The sequence below is a fragment of the Chrysochloris asiatica genome, unplaced genomic scaffold (assembly GCF_000296735.1).
Source record: "Chrysochloris asiatica unplaced genomic scaffold, ChrAsi1.0 scaffold00033, whole genome shotgun sequence".
In the NCBI taxonomy this organism is placed as follows: Eukaryota; Metazoa; Chordata; class Mammalia; order Afrosoricida; family Chrysochloridae; genus Chrysochloris; species Chrysochloris asiatica.
The window spans coordinates 3,567,274-3,578,855 of record NW_006408551.1 but is presented as its reverse complement, the minus strand read 5'-3'; the positions used below and the strand labels follow the sequence as shown (position 1 = coordinate 3,578,855).

The 11,582-nt window shown below is 47.3% G+C and overlaps 1 protein-coding gene across 1 annotated transcript in view; it reads left to right on the top strand.

The window, feature by feature from the left end:
• The first annotated feature begins 1,703 nt into the window (after positions 1 to 1,703).
• The window catches only part of STAT6 (signal transducer and activator of transcription 6, interleukin-4 induced), a 13,023-nt gene continuing 3,144 nt past the window's right edge, over positions 1,704 to 11,582 (top strand). The window contains exons 1-12 of the mRNA XM_006859598.1: positions 1,704 to 1,819; positions 2,494 to 2,632; positions 2,903 to 2,986; positions 3,423 to 3,561; positions 3,689 to 3,741; positions 3,910 to 4,058; positions 4,817 to 4,948; positions 5,074 to 5,262; positions 5,570 to 5,657; positions 5,812 to 5,934; positions 7,222 to 7,314; positions 7,635 to 7,930. Coding sequence (XP_006859660.1) covers positions 1,704 to 1,819; positions 2,494 to 2,632; positions 2,903 to 2,986; positions 3,423 to 3,561; positions 3,689 to 3,741; positions 3,910 to 4,058; positions 4,817 to 4,948; positions 5,074 to 5,262; positions 5,570 to 5,657; positions 5,812 to 5,934; positions 7,222 to 7,314; positions 7,635 to 7,930 — 1,601 coding nt within the window. The remainder of the gene's footprint in view (positions 1,820 to 2,493; positions 2,633 to 2,902; positions 2,987 to 3,422; positions 3,562 to 3,688; positions 3,742 to 3,909; positions 4,059 to 4,816; positions 4,949 to 5,073; positions 5,263 to 5,569; positions 5,658 to 5,811; positions 5,935 to 7,221; positions 7,315 to 7,634; positions 7,931 to 11,582) is intronic.

The window sequence follows — 11,582 nt, the reverse complement described above, 5'->3', positions numbered from 1 at the left end:
TAAAAGATGCATGTCAACAGGAGAATGGTTAAACAAACTTTGGTACCTTTACATAATGGAATACTACACAATGCTGAAGAATAATGATAAATCTGTGAAACACCTCACAACATGGAATAACCTAGAGGACATTGTGCTAAGTGAAATTAGTCACAAAAGGACAAATTTTGACTTGATAAGCACTGGACTGAAAACCACAAGGTCCACAACTCCAGCCTGCCAAGAAAAGAGATGAGACTTTGCTCCTGTCAGGATTTAAAGCCTTGGAAACCCTTAAAGGGTGGCTTTGAGTTGAAACCGAATCGACAGCACTTACGACAACAAACTGTTGTAGAGTTAAGAAAAGGTTTTCTTGCTAAAAGGAACATTCTGTGATGGTTATCAGGGGTGGGAGGGAAGGAGAAATTATTCACTGGCTAGAGGGTTGCTGTGTGCTGTCAAATAGGTTCCGACCCATAGCAATCTTGTGTAGGGTTTCCGAGGAGCGGCTGGTAAGCTTGCACTGCCAACCTATGATTCAGACTAAGACAGACTACGAAGAAAGGTCTAGTTATCTACTTCTAGAAATCAGCCAGCCCTGTGAATCATAATAGTTGGATCCTAGGAGTGGAGCCTGACCAGGATAGCATTTAGTTCCATTTTGCATGGTGTCACAATGAGTTGGGGGCCAATTCACCTGGAGTAATCAACAGCAGGAGTCCTGGTGTGATGCTGTGGGTTAAATACTGGACTGCAAAGTCAGTTTGAACCACAAGGTCAGCAATTCAAGCTTACCAGCTGTTCCTTGGAAACCCTATACAAGGTCCCTATGGGTTGGAACTGACTCACCGGTACTTAACAACAACAACAGAAACAATAATAAAGAACAGCAATATTATTGCTATCATCATCATCATCATCTAGCCTGGTGGTTTGAAAATTTTCTTGCAGCCCAGGAATTTTGAGGGATTTTTCCAGGATACTTTAGATTCCAAATGTGGAGAGAGGGATATTGTAGTATTAGTGTTTCAGGCATTCCATACTTGCTTTCAACAGAAGAACTCCAATTTTATATGATTTATATCTTTGGGACTCCACAGATTGAAAACTAAAATTATCTCCTTATTCCAAAACTTTGGAATGCTCTATACTCATCCAACCCTCATATTTTATAGATGAGGAGACTGAGGCCCACAAAAGGGAGGTTCCTTGCCCACAGAACTAGAGCCAGGTCTAGAGCTGGAACCCACATCCTCTGCCTCCTTGGCTGGAGAGTTTGTTCTCCACTGCCATGGTCTCCTTTTCTCCTCATCCCTATGAGAAGAGCCCAGCTTACCCACCACCACTGCCCCTCTGAAGGAGCTCTGGTAACGTGGTTACAAATCGGGCTGCGAACCTTAAGGTCAGCAGTTCGAAACTACCAGCTGCTCCCGTAAAGATTTACAGCCTCAGAAACCCTGTACAGGGTTGCTATGGGTTGGAACCGACTCAATGGCACTTAACAACAGTAATGACTGCCCCTCTGAGCCCTATGGAATATGCCACTCTGTCTCAGGCACTGACCAAGGATGTGTCTGATTTGAGGAGAATTGATTGTGAGTTAAGATGACATTTAAGATGTCTACAAGAGGTCCCTAGCTACCCAAGAAGACAGGATGAGTTTTTGAGACACCTCTCAGAGTGACCTTGTTCTTCTCCTCCAGGTACCCTCCAAACCCCAGAACATGTCTTTGTGGGGTCTGGTCTCCAAGATGCCCCCAGAAAACCTGCAGCGGCTCTATGTCGACTTTCCTCGACACCTGCGGCACCTCCTGGGTGACTGGCTAGAGAACCAGCCCTGGTGAGTCCCTCAGGTCCTCCCTGACCTGCCTCCCTCCCATTGAACTCTGTCCCTTCACCTGTGCAATTCAGGATATGGGACCTATTATTCTACACGTGGGAACCCTGGTGTGGCGCTGCAGGATAATGAGCTGGATGCAAGGTTGGCTTGAACCATAAGATCAGCAGTTCAAACCCACCAGCCACACCTTGAAAATCCTATACAGGGTTGCTATGAGTCACAAGATTCAATGGCACTTAACAACAAAATTCCACATGTGGAGCCATGGTGTGGCACTGTTAAGTTAAGCACTAGACAGCTATGTTGGCAGTTCAAACTCACCAGCCGCTCCTTGGAAACCCTATATAGGGTCGCTATGAGTCAGAACAGACTCAACAGCACTCAACAACAATTCCACATGTGTTTGAGACTTAGCAGGCAGTCTGTGTCCCCTCAGACTGTACATGTGAACACATGGAGCCCAGGAGACTGAACCAAAGAAGAGGGAGGTCAGGGCTGGGTCCCTCCTATCACAGCTGGGAAATGGGGAGCAAGAGGCAAGGATAAGGGCTACAGAGATCTGGGCAGAGAATAAAGAAGGAAAAGGAGGCTCTGAGCTCTTTGCTCTGGAGTGGAGGGTCCAGTGAGCTGGGGAAGCCGTGGCCCAAGATAGCCTTACCCTGATCTTCCTGCAGGGAGTTCCTGGTTGGATCAGATGCTTTCTGCTGCAACATGGCCAGCGCCCTACTCTCAGCCACTGTCCAGCGCCTTCAAGCCACAGCTGGAGAGCAGGCGGAGGGGAGCACCGTTTTGCAACACATCAGCACCCTGGAGGTGGGGGCTGGAGGGGAGGGGACAGGGCTGGACTAGGATGGGTGGAGCTGAGATGAGCACTGGTTGTTGGAAGAAAGTTGGTGTTCCTGTGTTTAGCTGTTAGCTAACATGCAAATTAGATTCTAAAAGTATGCAAATGCATGAAAACTTGTGGCGTCTACAGTTCTGTCTCCTTTCAGTGTTTGTGTGAATGGAGAGTGGAGGAGTGCTGAATAAGAAGAACATGGCTAAGAGCTAGGCTAACCCTGCCCACTGCCCTCCCCTCTACAGAGCATTTACCAGAGGGATCCTCTGAAGCTGGTGGCCACATTCAGACAAATACTTCAAGGGGAGAAAAAAGCTGCTATGGAACAGGTATTGAGATACCCCAATTCCCCACTCAAACTCAACTCCCTGAGGCTTCAGCTTAGACCATGTGAAGCCAGAAAAGAATTTGAATCTCAGGAAAGGCTTCCAGGCTCAGGAGGTTCCTGGGGTCTGAGTGAATTCCAAGTCAAACTCAGGGAAGTTTCAAATGAGGAACCAAGAGTAGTAGGCTCTGTGGAAGACAGAGCAAGGGATAAGGAGCTGAGTCTGCCAGAAAGAGAGAGGTCTGATCCCCATGGGATCCCCAAAGGAACTCCCTAAAAAAGCTCAGGAATAGCTGCCAGAGGGAAGCGGGGAGCCAGACAAGAGAAGTGGTCTGTCTGCTTTTCTGCAGAGCATGGTGGAGAGCACTCCTTCAGGAAGCAGGGACTAGGTGCTGAGAGAGGGAATGCCTCACCTCCTGGCATCTGTCCCTCCCTTGCAGTTTCATCACCTGCCCATGCCTTTCCACTGGAAGCAGGAAGAACTCAAGTTTAACACAGCTCTGCAGAGGCTACAACACCGTGTGGGCGAAATCCACCTTCTCAGAGAAGCCCTGCAGCAAGGAGCAGAGGCTGGACAAGGTGACAGGCCAGGGCCTGGAGCCCCAGGAGGGTTTTGGGGAGTATGTGGGGAGTGGTCCTACCTTGGACTTCAACCCTGACTGAACCACCACTCTATCTTCACCCCTGATTTCTGCCCCACCCTCAGTGTCTCTACACAGCTTGATAGAAACTTCTGCCAATGGGACTGGGCAAAGGGAGGTGAGTAATGGACTTAACAACAGATGGAGGAGGTTAGACCTCAGAGAGGCACAGACTGAGGTGGGACTGGGGAATGGCAGAGTGCTGAGAAAGAGAGCCCCCTGGCCCTCAGAGCTGGGTGAGGTGGTCTCTCTGGTGACCTTGCCTCAGGCCCCTCCTTGCCCGCAGGCCCTGCCCCTATTGCTACAGGAGTCAGTGGGGGAGCTAGAGGCGGCTCAGGCCCTGGTGCTAAAAAGGATCCAGATTTGGAAACGGCAGCAGCAGTTGGGAGGGAATGGCGCACCTTTTGAGGAGAACTTGGCTCCGCTGCAGGAGAGGTTAGTACAGAGCTGCCAGTGGGCATTTGCTGTCCCTGCAGGAGAGTGGGGGATGGTAAGCAGGACCCACAGGTGTGAGAGAGAAAAAACCCAGGCAGGAGGGCCTTGGAGTGGGCAAAAACTTAGAGAAGCCAGTACCAACAGTACAGTACCATTGAGCAGGTCCTGTCCTATACAACAGTGCCTGCTCAGGGGGCCCGAGTGAGGCTAATCTAACCCATACTTTTCTCTTCAAGCCCTGTGCCCAGAGGAATGGGAACCTTTTCCTATTTGGCCTATTAGGGGGAGGGGAAGTGGTGGTTGTGTGCTGTCATGTTGATTCTAACTCATAACAACCCCATGTGACCTCCCAAAAGGGTTTTCTTGGCTGTAATCTTTCAGGAAGCTGATTGCCAGGTCTTTCTCCCACGGAGCACCTAGGTGGGTTCAAGACCCTGACTTAGTTAGCAGCCCAACACTTAACCAGTGCATCACCATGACTCCTTTATAGTGTGGGGGCAACTTCCAATTTGCATAAAAACACCATATATGCTGGCAGAACCCTGATGAAGAGAGGCAGCTGGATTTCCACAGGGGGTCCAGGCACTAAGAATGAGCCACCCAGAGCCCTTTCAGCCCAGGTTCCCTGAAGCCATCCATTGCCCACCTTACCCCTCCACAAACATTATCCTACTTTCTTCCTGGGTTTAGGGGGAAGGGTCTGGGTTGGAGCAGGCAACCTAAATCCTGTGCCACGTTGACTCCTGTCCTGACTCCAGGTGTGAGAGCCTGGTGGACATTTATTCCCAGCTGCAGCAGGAGGTGGGGGCATCTGGTGGGGAGCTTGAGGCCAAGACCCAGGCATCACTGATTAACCGGCTGGATGAAGTCCTGCGAACTCTGGTCACCAGGTATGCCTTTGGAATTTCCAACCTGGCCTAAACCCCTCACAGAAAGAAGGGGGCTAGAGTTGTGGGAAGGGTACCAAGTGGGAGTCAGTCCCTAACTCCCCTTGTCTTTTCTTTACTCCTCCCAGCTCTTTCCTGGTGGAGAAGCAGCCCCCCCAGGTTCTGAAGACTCAGACCAAGTTCCAGGCTGGTGTCTGGTTTCTGCTGGGCCTGCGGTTTCTGGGGGCCCCAGCCAAGCCTCCACTGGTCAGGGCTGACATGGTGACTGAGAAGCAGGCGAGGGAGCTGAGCATGCCCCAAGGGCCCGGCACTGGAGTGTAAGGGGCGGGGCTAGAGAAGGCCTATTAGGGTGCTGGAGGTCAGAGGAGACTGAAGGGCTAGCACCTGAAGGTGGGGTGATGGGGAGAGACCCTGAGTAGTGGAGGAAAAGGAGGGAATCATGATTTAGGAAAGCTGGGGACTCCTCCCTTAAGAGCCCAAGTGGGGGGTTGGAAATTTGGGACCAGTGACAGTGAGTGGACCTTGCCATGCACCCATGGACTCAAGCTTCTTACTGTCATGAGCACACCTGGCCCCATTAGGATGTGTTTGCTCACTCTCTGCCCATCACCCCTCCCCCTGCAGAGAAAGCAGTGGGGAGATCATCAACAACATGGTACCCCTGGAGAACAGCATTCCTGGGAACTGTTGCTCTGCCCTATTCAAAAACCTGGTAAAAGCCCTCAGGGTGCAGGGGCGGGGTAGGGGAGTGGGAGAAGGTATGCCAGGGTCCTTAGGCTATGGGACTCTCCTGGGAGAGGGGACCAGGGCCCCAGGAAAAGGTTTTCTCTGCTGTCACCTTTTCTGTCCTTTAACCCACCCCGCAGCTTTTGAAAAAAATCAAGCGATGTGAGCGGAAGGGTACCGAGTCGGTCACTGAGGAAAAGTGTGCGGTGCTTTTCTCCACCAGCTTCACACTCGGCCCCAACAAACTTCCCATTCAACTCCAGGTGAACCAAGGGCCCAGCCCTGCCTCTGTGAGGGGCCCCAGAGCCCCTCCATGCCACACACTGGGGCTCTGAGTTCTTAATCCTTCTGACTTCCCTTGTCCCACATGTCTGGGATTCTCTAACCCTGAGGCCAGGAAGAAAGACCTGGTGATCTGCTCCCATTAAAATTAAAGCCAAGACTATCCTATGAAGCAGTTCTGTTCAGTAACACATGGGGTGGCCATGAACCAGAATCAACTCAACACAATGTTTTTTGGCAGATCATCAGTTTTATATTCAACAAATCATACTCCTAGTTTCATTACAATGATTATAATCCCCTCCAGGTACCTTCAGTTAGTTACCAGTGTTTCTGTCTATTCACTTTAGCTTTTTTTTTTTTTTTAACACTCAGGTATATATAATAATTTATACCACCAAAGGGCGCATTCTGCAAGTCTGCCTCCCGGCCACCATCTCTTAGTCCCTCACTTCCCATGAATCTAGAGTCCTCGGCAGAGTCCTCAGCTGCGCCCTCTGTCCATGTCCCCCTCTCTGCCTGCTTCTCTGGATAATGTCTTGAAATGCTGCTTGTGCTCTTCTCCCTTGATGATCCTAGGGTCCTTTGTTTCTGGATTGTAAGATTAACTACTCCCCTGTTTTTGTTAGAAAACATCTACCTTTACAATTGTCAACACGATGTTTTTTGTTTTGAACCAGGATGAGCAGGAAGGAGCTAGGACACATGACTTTTTATAGATCACTGTTTAAAGTGATAGCTACACCCTGGTGGCACAATGGCCAAGTGTTCAGTTGCTGACTGAAGTTGGGGATTGAAACCCATCCAGTGGCTTTTTGGGAGAAACACCTGGCAATCTGTCCCATAAAGATTACAGCCTAGAAAACCCTATGGGGTAATTCTACTCTGTCACATAGAGTCATTATGAGTCAAAGTTGACTCAGTTGCGCCCACAACAACACATATTTTGGTTTTCACAATAGCATTATGAGGTAGGTGCTATAACAAGCTTCATTTTATAGATATGGGCATTGAGACACAGAATAAATAATTTGTCCAAGCTGACACAGCTCCTAAGTGGTGGAGCTAGTGTTTGAAACCTGGAAGTCTGACTCCAGAGTATTGCCTTGTGTCTGCTTCGCCCTATTTGGGCCTCAGAAAACACTTAAAAACATACCACAAGCTTTTAATTATGTCGGGAAAAGACCAATAACTTCCCTAGACCCTCAGAACCAGCCCCATGAGGAAATCTTTACCCCCCATTAAAAGAACCCCATCTTTCCATTTAGGCCCTATCTCTGCCCCTGGTGGTCATTGTGCACGGCAACCAAGACAACAATGCCAAAGCCACCATCCTGTGGGACAATGCCTTTTCTGAGATGGTGAGAAAAGACTGGAAGTGGGAGCACAGGGCAGAGTGGGTTTTAACACGCACGGTGTGGGGGTAGCCTGGGAGAATACTTGTGCTGCATGTAAAATGGATGCCTCCTTGACTCCTTTTCTTGGACCTGCTTTCCTATCCTTCTGACATCTTTTCACCCCAGTCTTGGAGGACTATCATTTCATAGCACCTGCCTTTGTGAATGAGTGAGGGGAACAATGAGGAGAGGGATGGGGCCTGGGGGAGGTAGGAGGGATGTCAGTAAAAGGAAGAATGGGGGTCATTGTCTGAGGTGCCTTCTTCTTTCCTCCTCTCGCCCAGGAGCGTGTACCCTTTGTGGTTGCTGAGCGGGTGCCCTGGGAGAAGATGTGTGAAACTCTGAACCTCAAGTTCATGGCCGAAGTGGGGACCAACAGGGGGCTGCTCCCAGAGCACTTCCTCTTCTTGGCCCAGAAGATCTTCAATGACAACAGCCTCAGTATGGAGGCCTTTCAGCATCGTTCTGTGTCCTGGTCACAGTTTAACAAGGTCATTCTCCTGTCTTCAAATTTCCCACCCCCAAGCTCCTCATGTGAGAGCATCCTCCACTCAGGGACAACCCCTGGCATCTTTACTGGGTTCTATCATTCCCAGCAGGTAGACTTCGATTCTGGTCTAGGCAGGAAGACCGCTCAGGTATGAGAGTCAGCCCTAAGCACATGCTCTATGGCATCCCTCAGGTTTGAGGAGGCTTTCTGTGCTCCCTCTTCTCTAGTGACTTGCATGCCCTTCCCAGACTGTTTGTAAACAGGGTTCTGATTCAAAATGAATGGCCCAGTGGGAAACTAGTTCGATTCAAGGTGAAATTCCATAGGGACATGTGCAGTAATAATAGCTACCATGTGCTTACAGCTTATTCTATGCCAGGCACTGTGTTTAATACTTTGTGTATGTTAATTCACTTAGTCCTCCCAATAGCCCTTTAAGACAGGTACTATTATTATCTCCATTTTACAGATGAGGAACCTGATGTTCAGAGGGGTTAAATAGTTTGTTCATGGTCTCACAGCAGGTGACTGGCATGGCTGGGATGAAACCCCATATTTTTTACTCTTACTCTTAACCACTGTATTTGCTTCCAAAATAGAGTGGCCCAGGACTGGATGGGTTACAAGAACAGGGAGTTGGCGGGAATGGAGATCTGAGTGTCTAGGTGGCAACCAGCTGAGTAAAGGGCAGCGGGTACTGCTCTCTCAGAAGAGAAAGAAAAGCCACATGATTGAAAGATGTGTTTGTAAAGGGAGCATGGCACTCACACCCCACCCTCACCCCCCCTCTACCCCACCCTGCAGAACTCTCCCACCAGGCTTCCTTAGGGAGGTAGTGACAGACAGCCTGGGGTCAAATTCCAGCTGTGCTTCTCATCAACCATGTGGACCTGGCAAGTTTATTTGACCTTTCTGTGCTTCCCTAGTAAGGTGGGATAGTTACGGTACCTAACTCCATAGGCTTGTAAAGATCAGATCAATTAATATGTGGATAAGGCTTGAAATGGTGGTGGTGGTGGTAGTGTGCTGTTGAGTCGGTTCTGACTATAGTGACCCTGTTTAGGGTTTCTGAGGCTATACATTTTTATGAGAATAGTAAACCTCACCTTTCTCTTGAGGAGCATCTGGTAGACTGAACTACTTATTTTGTGGACTTCCGGTGTGGTACTGTTGGATCAACACTGGACTGTGAACCACAAGGTTGGCACTTCAAACTCACCAACCTCAGAAACTCTATTAGGGTCACTATTAGCAACAACAGCACACCACAATGTTCCTTCCTTGGAATTGTTGTTGTTAGTTGCCTTCGAGTTGGTACCAACCCATAGCGACCTTATGCACAACAGAGTGAAACACTGCCCAGTCCTGGGCCAACCTCACAATAGTTGCTATGCTTGAGCCCATTGCTGGTGCCATGGTGCCAATCCATCTGTTAGGGGTCTTCCTCTTTTTTGCTGACCCTCCACTGTACCAAGCATGATGTCTTTCTCCAGGCACTGGTCCCTCCTAATAATATGTTCGAAGTATGAAAGAGGAAGTCTGGCCCTCCTGGCTTCTAAGGAGCATTCTGGCTGTACTTCTTCTAATACAGATTTGTTTGTTTTTTTTGGCGGTCCATGATACTTTTAATATTCTCCTCCAACGCCATAACTCAAATGCATCACTTTTTCTATGGTCTTCCTTATTCATTGTCCAACTTTCACATGCATATGAGGGCTTGGGTCAGGTGCACCTTAGTCCTCAAACTTATATCTTTGCTCTTGGGTACTTTTAAAAGGTCTTGGATTTGCCTAATGCAATACATCATTTGATTTCTTAACTGCTGCTTTCATGAGTGTTGATGGTTTGATCCAAGCAAAATGAAGTCTTTGACAACTTCAATCTTTTCTCCATTTATCTTGATGTTATTTTTTAGTCCAGTGGTGAGGATTTTTGTTTTTAATGAGTATTTTAAGTCCTCTTCACTTTTAGCAAGCAAGGTTATATCGTCTGCATATCGCAAGCTGTTAATGAGTCTTCCTCTAACTTTGATGATATGCTTTTCTTCATATAATCCAGCTTCTCAGATTATGTGCTCAGCGTACAGTTTCAGTAAGTTTGGTGTGAAAATACAACCCTGGCACACACCTTTCCTAATACTAAACCATCAGTGTTCCCTTGTTTTGTTTGAATAACTGCCTCTTGGTCTGTGTTCAGCTTTCTAATGAGCACAATCAAGTGTTCTGGAATACTCATTCTCTGCAATGCTGTCCACAGCTTGTCATAATCTACACAATTGAAAGCCTTTGCATAGTCAGTAAAGCACAGGTAAATAGCTTTCTGGTATTTACTTTCAGCCAAGATCCTCCTTCCATGTCCTCATCTGAATCTAACTTGAACTTCTGGCAGTTCCCTGTCAATGTACTGTTGCAGTGTTTTTGAATTATCTTTAGCAAAATTCTACTTGCATACGATATTAATGATATGGTCTGATGATTTCCATATTTTGTTGGATTACCTCTCTTTGGAATGGGCACAAATATGGATTTTTTACAATTGGTACGCCAGGTAGCTGTCGTCCAAATTTCTTGGCATAGATAAGTGAGTGCCTCCAGTGCCACTTCAGTTTGTTGAAAGATTTCAATTTGCAGTCCATCAATTCCCAGAGCCTTGTTTTTTGCCAATGCCTTCGGTGCACTTGTGAACTTCCTTCAGTATCATTGGCTTTTGATCATATGCTACCTCTTGAAATAGTTGAACATTGGCCATTTCTTTTTGGTATAGTGACTCTGTGTTTTCCTTCCATCTTCTTTTGATGCTTTCCGCACCATTCAATATTTTGCCTATGTTGTTTCTGTTGAGTGCTGTCAAGTTGGTTCCTACTCATAGCAACCCTGTATAGGGTTTCCTAGGAGTGGTTGGTGAGCTTGAACTGCCTACTTTGCATTTCAAACAGACTTTGCAGTCCAGCACATTACCCACAGTGCCATACCAGGACTCTATTTTGCCTATGTTGTTGTTGTTAAGTGCTGTTGAGTTCCTTCTGACCCATGGCGACTCTGTATAGGGTTTCTGAGAAGCAGCTGGTGAGCTTGAACTGCCAACTTTGCAGTTCAAACAGACTTTGCAGTCCAGCGCATTGACCCACAGCACACACTATAGAATCCTTCAATATTTCAAGTCAAGGTTTGAATTTTTCTTCAGTTCTTTCGGCATGAGAAATGCGGAGTGTGTGTTCTTTCCTTTTGGCTTTCTAATTCCACGTTTTTGCACATCTCATTATAATATTTGACTTTGTCTTCTCAAGCTGCCCTTTGAAATGTTATATTCAAGCTCCTTTACCTCCTCAGTTTTTCTATTTGCTTCAGTATCTCTATGCTGCAGAGCAAGTTTAAGAGATGTGAGATCCATTCTGGTCTTTTTCTTCTTTCATGTCTTCTTAATGACCTTTTGCTTTCTTCCTGTATGATTTTTTTTAACTTTTCTTTTTTGTGTATGATGTTCTTGATGTCATCCCACAACTCTTCTGGTCTTTGGTCATTAGTGTCCAGTACACCAAATCTACTTTTGAGATGTCTCTAAATTCAGGTGGGATATATTCAAGGTCATAAATTTGGCTCTCGTGGACTTGTTTTAATTTTCTTTAGCTTCAACTTTGGAAGAGTGTCTGGAACATAATAAACCTGAGTGTTAGCCATTACAGTTATTGGGATGTCCAGGTCCAGTTTGATCTGTGAACCCCGTGATACTGTTGGATGTGTAC